At 44.9% G+C, this 17,686-nt stretch overlaps 1 protein-coding gene across 8 annotated transcripts in view; it reads right to left on the reverse strand.

Moving 5' to 3' along the window:
- The window catches only part of TNS1 (tensin 1), a 606,988-nt gene that overhangs the window by 156,076 nt on the left and 433,226 nt on the right, over nt 1-17,686 (reverse strand). For all 8 annotated transcript variants that reach the window (XM_033945996.1, XM_033945995.1, XM_033945994.1 and 5 more), the window contains 2 exons: nt 10,380-10,445; nt 3,046-3,162 (listed from right to left, as the gene is read on the reverse strand). In XM_033945996.1, coding sequence (XP_033801887.1) covers nt 3,046-3,162; nt 10,380-10,445 — 183 coding nt within the window. The remainder of the gene's footprint in view (nt 1-3,045; nt 3,163-10,379; nt 10,446-17,686) is intronic.

Here is a 17,686-nt window from a genome sequence, read left to right on the forward strand (position 1 = left end):
TAGCAGGAACTTGTCCAACTTTGTCTTGAAACCCTGGAGGGTGTTTTCCCCTACAACAGACTCCGGAATAGTGTTCCAGTTTTCTACCACTCTTTGGGTGAAGAAGAACTTCCTTACGTTTGTACGGAATCTATCCCCTTTTACTTTAGAGAGTGTCCTCTCGTTCTCCCTACCTTGGAGAGGTGGATTCAAGATTGGTATCTGGTGCCATACGCCTTCATTAGCCAGTATCCATTCCCTCTTTTAATAAAACTTCCCACTCTTTCCGGTTTGGTCACCTGCATCATGGACTCCCAATCTGGCCACATAATATGGAGTGGAATTGTCCTAATGACACTGGTGAACACAAGACGTTGCGAAAATGTCCTTTTATTCATCCAATGGTTCAAATGCTTTATTCATCCAATAGCTCAATGACTCGACATGTACATGTTTCGGCCAAACTGGCCTGCTTCAGGAGTCTAGAGAGTCTTCTGGGTAATGCCAGATGATGTTTCTGGAACGCCCAGGACCTTTTGGCTCCAAGCACTGTTTCAAAAAGATCCTATACCGTAGCACTAACTTGAGTATTCATATATTATTCAAAACATCATCTGACATTACCCAGAAGACTCTCTTGACTCCTGAAGCAGGCTAGTGTGGCCAAAACATGTACATGTTGAGTCATTGAGCTACTGGATGAATAAAAGGACATTTTTGCAACGTCTTGTGTTCACCAGTGTCACTCCGTATTTTGTGTATTTGAGTTTGTGGTTTTGTTTCCCCTGTTTTATTCCCTCCCAATCTGGTCACCAGGTATCACCCTCAAGCAATGGCCTTAGCTCTCTTCCCCTCCCAGGACCTGTGAAGTATCGAATCGGGTGCCTCCTGCATGTCACTGGGTTCCCAGTTCAATAATGTGTGATAACCCTCTCTGAGTTTCCTCAATGCAGTTTTTCTCCTACTGATTCTCTGGGCTGCAATCACCGGCCTCCTGACACCAGTAAATCACAGCTCCTGACAGGGACTGACGCCCAAATGTCCGAAAAATAAACCCTCCGTGTGGAAGAGGAGGAGGCTGAGTAAGAATAGCACACAGGAATGTTTCAAAGAGAACGGAGGCCAGGAATTCTTCCCTTCTTTCACCCTTCTTGTCTCTTGCTAACCCTGTGTGTCTCTCTCTGCTATATATCCCTCTATGAGGCAGGACAAATATCATGTGCAGAGAGGTTTATTTAGGTCCAAGATGGGTTCCTCGTTTGTATTGGCTGCTGTTTGATTCCTTCGAAGGGACCAATGTGTGGGCCTGGATTCTGAAGGTCACAGGGTTATAGAGCTTTTCACCTCCTGGCTACCAGCTCAGGCTAGTACTTCTCAATTGTTTGTGGCCCTTTGCAAAGTGAGTCAGTTGCTTCATATCACAAGCTGGTACTAATGAGCACTTTTATAGACAGAGAGCATACAGTTCAAGTTCCTATTGCTGACCTACAAGTGGGTTCATTCTGCTGCCCCTCAATATCTCTCCTTATTCACCTCCCAGAGAATCCGTTCCTCAGATAAGTCGCTCTTAGCGTTACCCTTCTCCTCCACTGCCAATTCCAGACTTCGTTCCTTTCATCTAGCTGCCCCCTATGCCTAGAATAAATTATCCGAGTTTGTCCACCAAGCAGTGACGTACCTAGGGTATGTAGCACCCAGGGCCCATCGTTTTTGGACACCCCCCCATGTAAAAAAATATTTTTTTGAATGACCATGAAACGGAATAAATGGTCAGAATAGAAACAGGCAGTGAAAATTTTCTTTTATTAAACCTCATATATGTAACCACTCATCTACCATCCTTTCGTTAAAAAAAGTATTTCCTCAGATTACTTCTAAGCCTATCACCTCTTAGCTTCATCCCATGCCCTCTCATGCTGGAGCTTCCTTTCAACTGAAAGAGACTCACCTCATGTGCATTTATGCCACATAGGTATTTAAACATCCTTATCATATTTCCCCTCTCCAGTCTATCCTCCAAAGTTTACATATTGAGATCTTTAAGTCTGTCCCCATATGCCTATGATGAAGACCACTGACTATTTTAGTAGCCTTCCTCTGGACTGACTCCATCCTGTTTATATCTTTTTAAAGGTACAACCTCCAGAATTGTACTCTAAATTAGGTCTCTCCAGAGTCTTATACAAGGGCATCAATACCTTTTTTTCCTACTCGTTTTACCTCTATCTATGTACTCAAGCATCCTTGTAGCTTTTGCCCACATGCATGACTCTTGTCCATCCTGCTTGTCCATGGAGAATAGTCTAAATATAAGGCATCACTATTGTTTGTACAATGAAATGAAACACGAACCTCCACCCTCCTCCCCAGAACACATGTTTTGAGTTAATACTTCCTATGAGATGGGCTGCACCTAACTAGCATCCACAGAATCCGTAGCTAGGACTCTCAAATTCCAAGAAAATCCGTTTATTGAAAAGAAGAAATCAGGTAAGAGAAAGTATGAAATTTCTGAGGGACAATGAAAGGGACTCTTCAAGATGAAATGCTTCTATAGGCAATTACAAAGACTACAGGGCTCTTTAGAAATCAGCAATGCATACACCCTACAAAACCATTTTTTTTCTTATGGAAGGAGGTTAGACACAAAATTTAAATCTGGTTGAAAAAAAAAAAAAAAGAGGAGAGCTCACAGATCCTTAATTATAAATTTGGTCATTTCACATGCTTTAAATCAAAACTACAACTTAGCCAAAAGGATAGCCTGGCCCCATGGCATAAAGTCCCATCTATGAGGGCCACTGATAGCGATCACGGAAGAGACATTTCAGCTTTCTCACTGGCTGAATGTGGCTTCTCCTGCTGCCAGTGCTTGACAGTGGAGGATTCAGAGCCTCTAATGTACCCAGTTCCAGAAAGGACGCTGTAAGCCAGTCCTGGTTTTCAACTTACATCCCTCATGCTTTGTGCATTATGCATCAGGCTAGGGTTGTCAGAATGGCCTAAAATATTCCAACGGGCTATTGAGACTCACAGTAGCTGAAATCCCCTATAGAATTCACATACCCTCCAAGCTGTTCTCCTGGTGGGGGTTGAAGGTTTCATAGGAATCCCAGCGGATGAGGGGATCAGAGGTATTATAATCCACAGAGATGCAGGGACCGTTCTCCAGATGTTCCATCCCTGTAAGACAGAGACAGCAGCGATATTGAAGTCTAATTTCATTATTTACATGGATTTACTAAAAGGTTAATGAGTCCTAAGAGGAATTAAGGCATTATTTCAGGCAGCTATCTATTTACCAATAACGCATGTAAATGCAGTAGCACAGGTTAATCTAAACCATAATGCATTTGGGTCAGCAAAGCCCAAGTAAAATAGATGACAATAAACACAGTAACAGGAGCTCAAAAATCTTACTGGAACAAAGCGCACTGCTCCTGAATTTCCTTTATGTAGCTAATTTACCCCTCCATTACTAATGTATAGCATGGGTTTTAGCGCTGGCAGTGGCGGTAACTGCTCAGACGCTCATAGAATTCCTGGGCGTCGGAGCAGTTACCGCCGCTAAAACCCGTGCTACGCCTTAGTAGAGGAGGGGCTGATTTTGGTTCAAATGGTATATGAAGGTTAGAACATAAGAATAGCCTTACTGGGTCAGACCAATGGTCCATCAAGTCCAGTAGCCCGTTCTCACGGTGGACAATCCAGATCACTAATACCTGGCCAAAACCCAAGGAGTAGCAACAGAATCTCAAAGAATAGGAAGATTCCGGAATCCCAGAGAGTAACAAGATTCTAGAACCCCAAAGAGTAGCAACATTCCATACAGAATCTCAAAGAACAGTAGGATTCCGGAATCCCAGAGAGTAACAAGGTTCTAGAACCCCAAAGAGTAGCAACATTCCATACAGAATCTCAAAGAACAGCAGGATTCCGGAATCCCAGAGAGTAACAAGATTCTAGAACCCCAAAGAGTAGCAACATTCCATACAGAATCTCAAAGAATAGGAAGATTCCGGAATCCCAGAGAGTAACAAGATTCTAGAATTCCAAGAGAAGCAACATTCCATGCTACCGATCCAGGGCAAGCAGTGGCTTCCCCCATGTCTTTCTCAATAACAGACTATGGACTTTTCCTCCAGGAACATTTTCAAACCTATCTTAAAACCAGTTATACTATCCGCTCTTACCACATCATCTGGCAATGTGTTCCAGAGCTTAACTATTCTCTGAGTGAAAAATATTTCCTCCTATTGGTATTAAAAGTATTTCCCCGTAACTTCATCGAGTGTCCCCCTAGTTTTTGTAATTTTTGACGGAGTGAAAAATCGATCTGCTTGTACCTGTTCTACTCCACTCAGGATTTTGTAGACTTCAATATATTCTCTTATTGGTTTTAATCTAATCTAATCTTCGGTTATATACTGGGTCATCTTCCATTGGAGCTCGACTCGTTTCACATATAATTAAGACTAGAGTACATAGCAGAAAACATAGGAGAAGGAAGAGCTCATTAAAAACTAAAGTACATATGAAAAGCATAAGAAAAATAACTATAATATTATCATTTCGTTGAGGCTATAGTTAAACCATTTAAAAATTGCGAGAACAACAAAGTTTTCAGGAATTTACGAAATAATTGCAGCTGGTCTAAAAGCCGAATGGAGTTTTAAAAGTATTTCCCTGTAACTTCATCGAGTGTCCCCTAGTCTGTGTAATTTTTGACGGAGTGAAAAATCGATCCATCTGTACCCTTTCTCCTCCACTCAGGATTTTGTAGACTTCAATCATATCTCCCCTCTGCCGTCTCTTTTCCAAGCTGAAGAGTCCTAACCCTTTTAGTCTTTCCTCATACGAGAGAGGTCGCTTTTCTTTGAACCTTTTCTAGCGCCACTATTTCTTTCTTAAACATAGCCGTTTTCCTCCTCTTCAAGCTCAATTGGAACTGGCCTCTGTTGAGCTACTTGGGGTTATAACCCTTGCCTATCTTTTCCCTCTTTGAGTTGCCACCTCATCCGTTTCTGCTTCGCCTCACTGCATGCAAGCAGACGTAGCTTTATCTTTCTTAAGGAAATCAGAGCTATCAGTTTGTGCATGTGATGAGGCAAAATATGGATTGGATCATCTTCGTTAAACCTATGCCCAGGCATCAGAATAACAGTGCTTGAGCAAAGTCCAAAAGCTGTGACACTTTCAGGAACCCGGTCCATGTGTCCTCTAAGTCTGGCTTCTCTGTGTTGCTATTGAATAATGGCTGGACCTCCCTTTCCTGTGAGTACTGCCTCTGCAGCATACTTAGCTAGGGTTAATAAATGTCCGGATTTTCCCGGACATCTCCTCTTTTTAGAGACCATGTCTGGGCGTCCGGACGGCATGTCAAAACCCGGCACTTTGTCCAGGTTTTAAAAAGCTTCCTCTTCAGATCACGTCGGGAGGGGGGCATGCATGGATGCCCTACTGAACGATGAGAACTGGCTAAGGGGGCGTGGGGGGACAAGGCTGGGCGTGGTGTGGGCATGATGGGGCGGGTGTATCCATAGCTGTAGTCAACCTAAGATGCAGAAGCTTAGAAAGGCAATCAAAGTGACCAGCTGTACAAGTCACAAAATCCCTTTCCTTATGAGTCTTTTCAGGAAAACAGAAAACCGTGTTTCTCCACATCTAGTTCCTCCCCCCCCCACCCTCACCTTGTCAAACAAAACACAGTACATGGAGCCCCAGAATGCTTAGGCTGAAGTTTAAAAGCCAGGAGAGACTCCAAACTGAGCTGCTGAAAGGGTCTCTTGTCCAGTCCTGCCTCACCGCTGCAATGACCCCAAGTTTGGTCATTCATTTGGCGGCACGAGACTGAAAATGTAACCAAGTGTGGGTCACGGATGGACCATCTCTTTTCTGTTTTACAGGGACACACAAGTAAGAACTGAGAGATAAACAGTCCCTTTGGGCACGTCTACTAGACCACTATAAGGCCCTTCATCAACAGTGAACAACAGTGAAACTCTTTGCGGGGAGGACATGGCAGCAGACAGATTCCCTTCATTCTATAAGACTGCATGCCCACATTCCCAACAAGCACACTCAGTGGCGTCCAACAATTCTTCTTCTTTCCTCTCTCCCCCCATGTGCAGCATCTCCAGACCCAAACAATCCTCCCTCTCCCCCCATTAGATTTAACATTCCTTTGGGCCTCCAACAGCAGCAGCAGTGGTGGTGGTGGTCGACCGATAGAAGCAGTGCAGGGCTTCTCTCTGCCGCATCATCAGTGACTTGGCAGGGGCAGGGCCACAAGAAGCCTTTGCAAAGCACTGCCTCCAACGGCCGGCCACCGCCACTGCTTTAGAATGCAGGCCCACATTAGTCAACTCCTCAAACCATACCCCCAATATATATTCAGATACCTAAATAAGCAACCACCATCTGTATCCAGTAAACTTCTTCCTTCAATGTTATGTAATTATCTTCTGTTACCCGAATGTATTGTTTATTCTCCACTGTATTCTGTAACATACTTGAATCTTTGTTATGTAATTCTCTCGGAAATGTCCAGATATCTTCTAATTTGTAATCCGCTTAGAACCGCAAGGCACAGTCGGAATAGAAATCACTAATGTAATGTATATGGGCTCTCTCTTTGTTGGCAGCCTTAACTCTCGGCCTGCGTCAGGCCTTCCCCTCTGCCAGTCCTGCCTACTTCCTGCTTCCGCAAAGGCAGGATCCGACAGAGAGTAAGGCCCAATGTCAGCAGAGCAGTGAAGTTCCCGGACCATAACGCTGACCCCGGGAGCACCTCCTCATGGTCTGCACCAGGGGCAGACCTCTCCCCCCCTTGATACATAACTGACCACAGGTGCAATTCTATACACCTCCTGCCCAACTGTTCTAGCGTGGAACTACAAAGGAGGCGTATCTTGCAGTTGTGCTCATAGGTCATAGAATGCTATCAGTTACACACGTATCTTCCTACTGTCGTAAGTGATCGTGCCTAAATCTTGAGTCCAGCCTTGAATCTTCAGTGTATCAGACTGGTGCCTGCCTGGGGCTCTGATGAAAATCTCACTCTTTGGCCATCTGTTCTATAGTTAGGAGTTGAGATGATGCATGCAAGCATGAATTCTATATTCAGCAATTGCATATGTAATTACTATTATGGAATACGAGCTTAGGTATGATGTGCCTGTTTAGGCATTAGCAGTTATACTGGCACAATGGTGTATTTAGATTTTAGCAAAGCCTTTGACAGCGTTCCACATGCATCAATGAAAAAGCTGAGTGCCTTCAAGATGGGCCCAAAGTGATGGACTGGGTCAGGAACTGGTTGAGTGTGAGGCGACAGAGGGTAGTGGTCAATGGAGATCTCTCAGAGGAAAAAGATGCTACCAGTGGTGTGCCTCAAGGTTCGGTTCTTGGGCCTGCTCTTTTTAACATTTTTTGTAAGTGAAATGGCTGAAGAGCTGACTGGGAAGACTTCCCTCTTTGCGGATGATACCAGATCTGCACTGGAGCAGACGCCCCCTGGTGGTGTGAATGATGAGGACGGACCTAGCGAAGCTTGAAAAACGGTTTGAAATTTGGCAGCTAACATTTAATGCTAAGAAAAGCAAGGTCAGGCATTTGGGCTGCAAAAACCCGAGGGGATGGTACAGTTTATGGAGGGAGAAGAACTTTTGTGCACGAAGGAGGTGCGGAACTTGTGATGATCTTAAGGTGGTCAAACAGGTTAAAAAGGTGACCGCAAAAACTAGAAGGATGCTAGGGTGCACAGGAAGAGGCCAGTAGGAAAAAGGAGGTATTGATGACTGTGATGAGACCTCAATTCTGGAGATCGCACCGTCAAAGCTCTATGATCTCAAGATGGAGGAGTAAAGAGCCTTAGCCTAAAAGGAGAGGGGGTGATAGATGTAGGCATTTACCCCAGAAGGATTCTGGGCTGTATAAAGAGAGGCGTAGTCAGTAGAAGGAAGAAGGTGTTGATGCCCCTGTACAGGTCATTGGTGAGGCCCCACTTGGAGTATTGTGTTCAGTTTTGGAGACCGTATCTGGTGAAAGACGTAAGAAGACTTGAGGCTGTCCAGAGGAGGGCGACGAAAATGATAGGAGGCTTGCGCCAGAAGACGTATGAGTAGAGACTGGAAGCCCTGAATATGTATACCCTAGAGGAAAGGAGAGACAGGGGAGATATGATTCAGACGTTCAAATACTTAAAGGGTATTAACGTAGAACAAAATCTTTTCCAGAGAAAGGAAAATGGTAAAACCAGAGGACATAATTTGAGGTTGAGGGGTGGTAGATTCAGGGGCAATGTTAGGAAATTCTACTTTACGGAGAGGGTAGTGGATGCCAGGAATGCGCTCCCGAGAGAGGTGGTGGAGAGTAAAACTGTGACTGAGATCAAAGAAGCGTGGGATGAACACAGAAGATTTAGAATCAGAAAATAATATTAAAGATTGAACTAGGCCAGTTACTGGGCAGACTTGTACGGTCTGTGTCTGTGCATGGCCGTTTGGAGGAGGATGGGCAGGGGAGGGCTTCAATGGCTGGGAGGGTGTAGATGGGCTGGAGTAAGTCTTAACAGAGATTTCGGCAGTTGGAACCCAAGCACAGTACCGGGTAAAGCTTTGGATTCTCGCCCAGAAATAGCTAAGAAGAAGGAAAAAAAAAAAAAAAAAATTTAAATTGAATCAGGTTGGGCAGACTGGATGGACCATTCGGGTCTTTATCTGCCGTCATCTACTATGTTACTATGTTACATAGAAACATGATTGCAACTAAAGGCCAAATGGCCCATCCAGTCTGCCCAGCCATAGCATCCACTAACTGCTGTTAATTAGGTGCCCCAAGCCCCCCTACCCATCCCAGGTCCATGCTCCCTTGCAGCTGTGCCGAATAGGATTTTGCACGCACAGTTTGTAGCGCACCAACAAAGGGCATTTGCAGGGGATCTGCAAATTAGCAGCAATTATTGTTCCACATGTAACTGACACACAGGAGGGGTGCGTGAATCAAAGCGATGCCTGCACGGAGGGACGAGTCTCTGATGAAGAGGAGCAACGCAAACCTTTGATTTACTAAGTAATCGGGACAGCAAGTGCGAGTGAGGAGTTTTTACGTACTCTTGAGGGCAATTTTCAGAGCCCTTTACGCAAGTAAATCGGCGGCCTGGAAACTGGCCTCCCTCGTTGCAGCTGTCTGCACATTGTTTGCCAGGGTTTGTAATTTTAGCTGCTCTAAGAGAAGGCATTCCCAGGGACACATTTAGGCTGAGGAGGGAAATTACCTCTGCTGATGACATTTCAAGTCTTTCCGTATACTTTTCCAGAAAAAGTCTATCAAGCACACACACACACAAAAAAAACCCCAACCCTGGTGCAAATTCTTTCCTGTGACAATTTTCAAACAGAAGACAATTTGGTGCAAAGCCTCGAGTATCCATGAACTTTGCACCAATGGAAGCTGTTTCCAAACTGCTTCTTTAAAACCTTAACATATTCAAGGACTGAAATTACTAGAGTTACTATGGCCCAAATTCACTAAGCAAACAAATCGTGTACCGATCGGTTTGCGACCCCGGCCCGATTCACTTACCTGTCTTCCGGCCATCCTCCGATCCGCGCATGCAAATGAGGGCAACGGCATGCAAAGTAGGCAGGGACGCGATTCACTAAACAAAACCCTGCAACACCGACTGGGCTGGCCGATCAAAAAAAAAAAAGACTGCTGAGGACCAGTCGCTGAAGCCCTTTGCGACTGCCCTGCCTTCTGTAGCCCTGCTCTCTGCGCTGTCAGCCCCGATCTCCTGCTGCCCCGAATGCCTCCTGCAGCCCCGAACGTGCCTGCCTTCCAGCCCCGAACCCGAACACCCTGCCTGCCCCCACTCTCCCACCCTCCCCCGCACTGCAAGCCCGTGGTTTTAACCCACGGGCTTAAGCGGGTTAAAACCATGGGCTCCAAAAAGTTCCTCGATCGCCTATTTTAAAAAATCTATGGCGGCCCTGAGGTCCAGCACTTTTCAGGTTCCCTGGATGCGCTCAGTGGTTTAAAAAGCAGATCCATCTTCATTAAAAAAATAGAAGAAGAAAAAAAAAAAAAAACCCAACTCCGACGGCCCGGAGGTCCAGTGCATGCTTAGATCATCTACAGATGGTCTACGCATGTTGCAGGGATCGCTTTAGAGCAATCCGTGCCTGCAGATGGAGGCTTTCCTCCAATCACCCTCATCTGCTGAATTCGTCGGACCTGCCCTGATCGGGCAGGTTAGTGAATCCTGGCCTATGACTGACCACAGTATTTCTTTGACGTGCCATTTGGCAGCTCTCAGATCCTCTTAGTAGCGTTTGACTATTATTGTACGATATACCATTGCCCAGAGATACCTCAGGCTGTAGAAGTGGCATACACACCTTGGATCTTCTCAGGACCGTATGAGAACACAAACTCCACTTTGCCGTACTCTGGAAACCGTTCATCTACAAATAAACACAAAAATAACACATCATTCAGTTCCCATCAAAATTTCATTGTGATGATTCTTTTTCGGCCAGGTCCCAGAAGAAGACTTGCAGAGAAATTTTCAAATACCCCATAGCTGTAAAGGCCTCTGGCAAACAGGTGCATCAGGTGCAAAGTCAGTGCAATAAAGCAGTGTTTCTCAACTCGGTTTTCAGGATATCCATAATGAATATGCATAAACTTAATTTGCATACACTTCCTCCATTATATGCACATCTCTTTCATGGATATTCATTGTGGATATCCTGAAAACCTGATTGGCAAGCGGGTACCCCAGAACTGAGTTGAGAAACACTGATAGAAAGCATGCGTAGAAATTCAAAATGAAATCCCCATGCATCTAATCCCCCCCCCTGCACCTTTGCAGCTTGGTATAAGTAACCTTCCTAAGAACATCTCATTTCGAGCCCCTCAAGAACTCAAGAAGAACCTCCCCCAATCAACGATCTCACCGACTACTTCTGCTCAAAGATCCAGTCTCTCCGCATCAAGCTCAACAACCCCAACACACCCAAAACTACCCATGTACAGGCTCTCTTCGGAATCACACTGCAAACCTACTCCGGAAAACGTCCCCCCTCCCCCCAACCTGTTACAGAAACTTTATGCAAAATATGTGCATGGACGGTGCCCATTAGACACGATGCCCACCAAAGATCATTTGACTAATTCCCCCAGTTTTTCTGGGCATACTTTTCAACTGGACTCTGTACATATTGCCACTGTACAAAACCATGGTAAGACCTCACCTGGAGTACTGTGTGCAGTTCTGGAGGCCACATTACCGCAAAGATGTGCTTAGAGTCGAGTCGGTTCAGCGGATGGCTACTAGGAATATTTCGGGGCTCAAGGGTCTCTCGTATGAGGAGAGACTGAACAAACTGCAGCTCTACACTCTGGAGGAACGCAGGGAGAGGGGAGACATGATTGAAACGTTTAAATACATCACGGGTCGTGTCGAGGTAGAAGATGACATCTTTCTACTCAGGGGACCCTCGGCCACAAGAGGGCATCCGCTCAAACTCAGAGGAGGGAAATTTAGGGGTGACATTAGGAAGTATTTCTTCACGGAAAGAGTGGTAGGGCACTGGAATAAGCTTCCGGAGCAGGTGGCCAAGGCCAACAGCGTGCTTGACTTTAAGAATAAATGGGACATCTACATGGGATCCCTACAGAGGCCTAGTAAGACACTCAGACTTGATAGGGCGGGTCAGTAGAGTGGGCAGACTTGGTGGGCTATAGCCCTTTTCTGCCGTCACCTTTCTATGTTTCTATGCTTAACAACGGCACATTTCCAGAGAACAATCAGCATATCATAATAACACCTATTACCAAGAATAACAAGGAACCTATCTCCTCTGTCTAACTAATGACCCATCGCCTGCATCCCTTTCTTTGTGAAACTACAGGAAGGACTAGTGTATCACCAACAGCTCATCTACCAAGAAGAGCATGATATACTTTACGACTTCCAGTCTGGCTTTTGGCCACTGTTCAATATCTACCAACTCTTCAGCAGAGAAAAGAGTGCTCTCATACTACAATTCAACCTAAGCAGTGCCTTAGTAGACCACCACATACTTCTTTCATGGCTGGATGGTAAAGGCATCATGAGAACTGTCCTAAATTGGTTTAAGGGCTTCCTAACAAGTCTCTCTTACCAAGTCTTCCACGACAACAAACTGTCACCCATCTGGACCTCTACCTGCGGAGTCCCGCAAGGCTCCCCTCTGTCCCCGATCCTGTTCAGCATATAGTTAGGCTAACTGGGGAACCACCTAGCCTCTTCGGGAATTAAGAGCTATAGTTATGCTGAAGACATCACGGTCCTCCTCCCTTTACCCACTCTGCTCTCAAAGGAATCCAGGCAAATCAAAGGGGTTATCCAAACATAAGAACATAAGCATTGTCTCTGCCGGGTCAGACCAGGAGTCCATCGTGCCCAGCAGTCCGCTCCCGCCGCGGCCCCCCAGGTCCATGACCTGTAAGTGAGCCTTTACCTAAATCTTTTATTCCCTAATCATTTAATATCCTGTATAATAACCCTCTATCTATACCCTTCAATCCCCTTCTCCTTCAGGAAATCATCCAATCCCTTTTTGAAACCCAATATCGTACTCTGTCCTACCACCTCTTCTGGAAGCGCATTCCAGGTGTCTACCACCCTCTGAGTGAAGAAGAATTTCCTAGCATTTGTTCTGAATCTGTCTCCTTTCAATTTTTCTGAATGCCCTCTTGGTTTTGTTGTCCCCGCTAGTCTGAAGAATCTGTCCCTCTCCACCTTCTCTATGCCTTTCATGATCTTATAAGTCTCTATCATGTCCCCTCTAAGTCTCCGCTTTTCCAGGGAAAAGAGCCCCTCTTTAGCCTTTAAGTATGTGAAAGACTGGATAACAAATCACAAACTGAAACTAAACCCTGAAAAAACCAAGTTCTTCCTTGCAAGCCCTTCGAATCTCAACAAGGAAAACATCGTGATCAGGGGTACAACTCTACCATTACAGTCCACTATCAAAATATACTAGGAGTGATCCTAGACCAAAAGATGACCATGGAAAGCCAAATCGCTGCAGTGGTCCAAAAAGGCTTTACCGCACTCTGGAAACTAAGATCAATCCGCTCCTACTTCGACACCCTTCCCTTCCATATCCTATGCCAAGCTCTGATCATCAGCATGCTAGACTACTGCAACCTCAATTACATCTCCTGCCCCAAGAAACACTTCTACAGAACTCCGGCTGATTCAGCATACTATGGTGTGCCTATGAAAAACAGACCACGTCATACTTTACTACAAGCAACTACACTGGCTCCCGATCAAGGCCTGATCACTATTCAAACTGCATTTGCTTCATGTACAAGGCTCTCTATGGCCTCCTACCAAACTACACCACTGAAGTATTTGAATTTACCCCTCCGACCCGCCTTCTGTGCTCCAACTCCATCTTCGCTACCCCTCCCTTCAAGGAAAACCTAAGGAAGCTTACGTGACAAAACTACTATCCTATCAAGCATTATAAGGTCTTCTTCTTCATACGTACATTTCAGGCGAAGACTAAAAACATACTTGTTCAACTAATTCCTAGTAGATCACTAAACCCTGTGTCCTCTTCGCATGTCTCTCACGCTCCTAAAGACTAAGAAAAAACTCTAGGTACGGACTATATCTACTCTTACAACCTTCCCCCCCACCTCTCCCACCCTTTCGGGTCTCCATATCTATACCTGTACCGAGGCTCTACCGCTGTCCACTTCTTGAGTTCTCCTTGTATTTCCCTCCTTCTATTATATCTGACTCCAACCTTACTATGGTTCTTTGTTATATGTACTCCAATGCTACTTATAATTGTATCCTCTCCTCTTCCGTACGATTTTTCAGTTAACTCCTGTTACCTGCATCGAACTTCACAGTGAATTGTGGTATACAAATAAAATTCCTCCTTATCTTTTATATATGGGACAAGTGGTGGGGGTGGACTTAGTAAGACAATCAAGTTTCCTGTTTCTCCTACTTTCTCTATCTTATTTAATATTATCTTATTTAATATTGAACTATGTAGTTCCCAGTTCTCCTACTGTTCTTTTTCTTCTCAAATGATTGCATATTATATTTTACTATAATAATAAAATTGTAAACCGCATGGATATTATTTATCCAAAGATAAAATAAACTTGGAAATTTACCCCCTCTTTTACTAAGCTGTGCTAACCGATTAGCGCATGCTAAACGCTAACGTGTCCATAGACTAACATGCACGCATTAGCATGCGCTAAATCGGTTAGTGCACCTTAGTAAAAGAGGGCCTTAGTCGTAAGTATCTGCTTTGTGAAAAAGTAGGTACTTTACCACAGAAGAAGAGGGCAATTTTCAGACACTAGTTTTACTAGTTACCATGGTGAAATCATGTGCAGCGGCCTCGAAGAAAGCTAACAGAATGCTGGGCATCATTAAGAAGGGAATTACAACCAGGACAAAGGAAGTCATCATGCCACTGTATCGTGCAATGGTGCGCCCGCATCTGGAGTACTGCGTCCAATATTGGTCGCCGTACCTCAAGAAAGACATGACGATACTTGAGAAGGTCCAGAGAAGAGCTACGAAAATGATAATTGGTATGGAGGACTGTTCATACACTGACAGGCTGGACAAGCTGGGGCTCTTCTCCCTGGAAAAGAGGAGACTTAGGGGAGACATGATAGAAACCTTCAAGATCATGAAGGGCATGGAGAAGGTAGACAAGGATAGATTCTTCAAACTACGGGGAACCACAAACATAAGAGGGCACTCGGAGAAACTGGAAGGGGACAAGTTTAGAACCAATGCCAGGAGGTTCTTCTTCACACAGAGGGTTGTGGACACATGGAACGCGCTCCTGGAGGAAGTGGTCGGGCAGAGTACGCTACGGGGATTCAAAGGATTGGATGGATTCCTGAAGGATAGGAGGATTGAGGGATACAGATAGGGGTAGATAACAGCATGGAAAGAGTATAGATAAAAACAAGGGGGCTATAGGGCTAAATCATGATAACCTGACGGGTCATGGACCTGATGGGCCGCCGCGGGTGCGGACTGCTGGGTGCGATGGACCTTTGGTCTGACCCAGCGGAGGCAAATTCTTATGTTCTTATTTCAAAATAGTCTGTTATTGAGAAAGACATGGGGGAAGCCACTGCTTGCCCTGGATCAGTAGCATGGAATGTTGCTACTTTTGGGGGTTCTAGAATCTTGTTACTCTCTGGGATTCCGGAATCTTTCTATTCTTTGAGATTCCGTATGGAATGTTGCTACTCTTTGGGATTCTAGAATCTTGTTACTCTCTGGGATTCCGGAATCTTGCTATTCTTTGAGCTTCTGTATGGAATGTTGCTACTCTTTGGGGTTCTCGAATCTTGTTACTCTCTGGGATTCCGGAATCTTTCTATTCTTTGAGATTCCGTATGGAATGTTGCTACTCTTTGGGATTCTAGAATCTTGTTACTCTCTGGGATTCCAGAATCTTGCTCTTTGAGATTCTGTATGGAATGTTGCTACTCTTTGGGGTTCTAGAATCTTGCTATTCTTTGAGATTATGTATGGAATGTTGCTACTCTTTGGGGTTCTAGAATCTTGTTACTCTCTGGGATTCCGGAATCTTGCTATTCTTTGAGATTCTGTATGGAATGTTGCTACTCTTTGGGGTTCTAGAATCTTGTTACTCTCTGGGATTCTGGAATCTTACTATTCTTTGAGATTCTGTATGGAATGTTGCTACTCCTTTGGATTGGCCACCATGAGAACGGGCTACTGGGCTTGATGGACCATTGATCTGACCCAGTAAGATGATTCTTATGTTCTCTAAAGATGTCATCATTTCCAAATAATAAAAAAATTAAATCTTTTCAGCTCACTATTTGGGCTCAATTAATTCTAACCTACCGCACCTTCCTTGCTTTATTTTTGCATCAATTTCTGTTTTACCACTGCTCCATCTCACCTTCCAAATTTCAGATGTTCATTTTCTATTTTGGCCGTCTGCCTTATAGATACAAACTTACATTACATTAGGGACTTCTATTCCCAAACTTCAACAAACAATGTTTAGGAGGCTTTTTACCATCTGCCTGTGTGCGCGCGTACGCACACACACAGAGTCCCAGCTTCATTTAAAAATACGCATGTCCTCCACTCACATCTCTCACCATGATATACACAGGGCCTGTTTTACAAAGCAGCGCGGAAACAGCCCCGAAGTCCTTTAAATCTCTAGGGGCTTCAGTGACGTTACCGCGTGGCTTTGTAAAACAGGCCCACAGATTTTTCTCTGCCAAACTATGTGCTTTTCTTATTGCAATAAATCACAAGATAATCATTACAACACTTTCAAGAAGCAGCACCACAGAGTGTAATTTCAAGCTCAATATTTCAACCATTTATGTACTTAAAACTATCTTTAATCTTTAAGTTTCCTTGCCATTTGAAACTGTCCCCAGGGTCGTAGTTAATTCTGTTGCACAAAAATTGCTGTATGGGCAAACTTTACTTAAATAAAAGCGAATCAGGTCTGAAGCATGCTGGGATGGATGTATTTTGCCACTAAGGGGTCAGTACTCAAAAGTGAATTAAATAGCCAGAAATGGCTCTGGGCCAGTTAAATCGCTTGTCCAGAGCTAACGGCAAATACTGAGTGATGCTCAACCAAATAGCACTGCTGAAACAAGCTACTTTGTAGGCTTTCTCGGGGCAGAGTCAGTGCCAATATTCAGCCTTTAACCCGATAAGATAACAATATAAACAGGCCCAGTGGCATAGCGAGGGTGAAAGGCTGGAGACGTTGCTTGAATTGGCAAAGATTTACAGGCTGGGAAGGGAAGACACGAGTGTAGTGAGACGCAGATTTGAACGCGGGAGTGTGGGGAGGAGGGCACAGGGAGGCACCATCCCTGGTGCCTCTTACTCTTGTTATGCCACTGAGTGTGCACCCACAAAAAAAACCCCAAATCCCACTGTACCTATATATAGGTGAGACCTGCAGGCGTTTATTACAATCTTTGAATGACACTAGGGTAGTCGTTCCTCATATCTCGAAGACGCATCTTGCGCCACCTTGAGATTGCATGTTTTTTTATTCAGTTCCGTGGCTGTGGAATAACTTGCCCATAGACTTGAGAAAAGAAGAATTATATACAGTACAGTGTTCCCCCGGTCGTTCGCGGTCGGTGGTTCGCGGTCCCGGTCATTCACGGTATTTTCCGACCGCGAACCGCCGACAAGGAGAGGGCAGCGGAGGAGGCAGGAGAGAGTAGCCAGAGCGCCGCGAGTGCAAGAAATCACTCGCAGCACGCTCCGACCACCTCTTCCTGCATTAAGTCGGGCCTTTCCAATCATGAGCTGCTTTGACACGCAGCTCCTGATTGGATAAGGCCCGACTTCATGCAGGAAGAGGTGGACGGAGCATACCGCGAGTGATTTCCTGCACTCGCGGCGCTCCAGCTGCTCTCCTGCTGCCCTCTTCAGGCTCGCCCATGAAAAAACGTATTCACGGTTTTTTGAGATTCATGGGGGTTCCTGGAACGGAACCCCCGTGAATATCGGGGGAGTACTGTATACATTTTAAAAGACATTTAAAGCACATTTTTCCAATTGGCTTTCTCAACTTGAAGAATTGAGTTTGGGACTGTAATCTGTATTTATGTAATGATTAATTTCTGTTATGGAAAT

The sequence above is a fragment of the Geotrypetes seraphini genome, chromosome 5, assembly GCF_902459505.1.
Source record: "Geotrypetes seraphini chromosome 5, aGeoSer1.1, whole genome shotgun sequence".
Classification (NCBI taxonomy): Eukaryota; Metazoa; Chordata; class Amphibia; order Gymnophiona; family Dermophiidae; genus Geotrypetes; species Geotrypetes seraphini.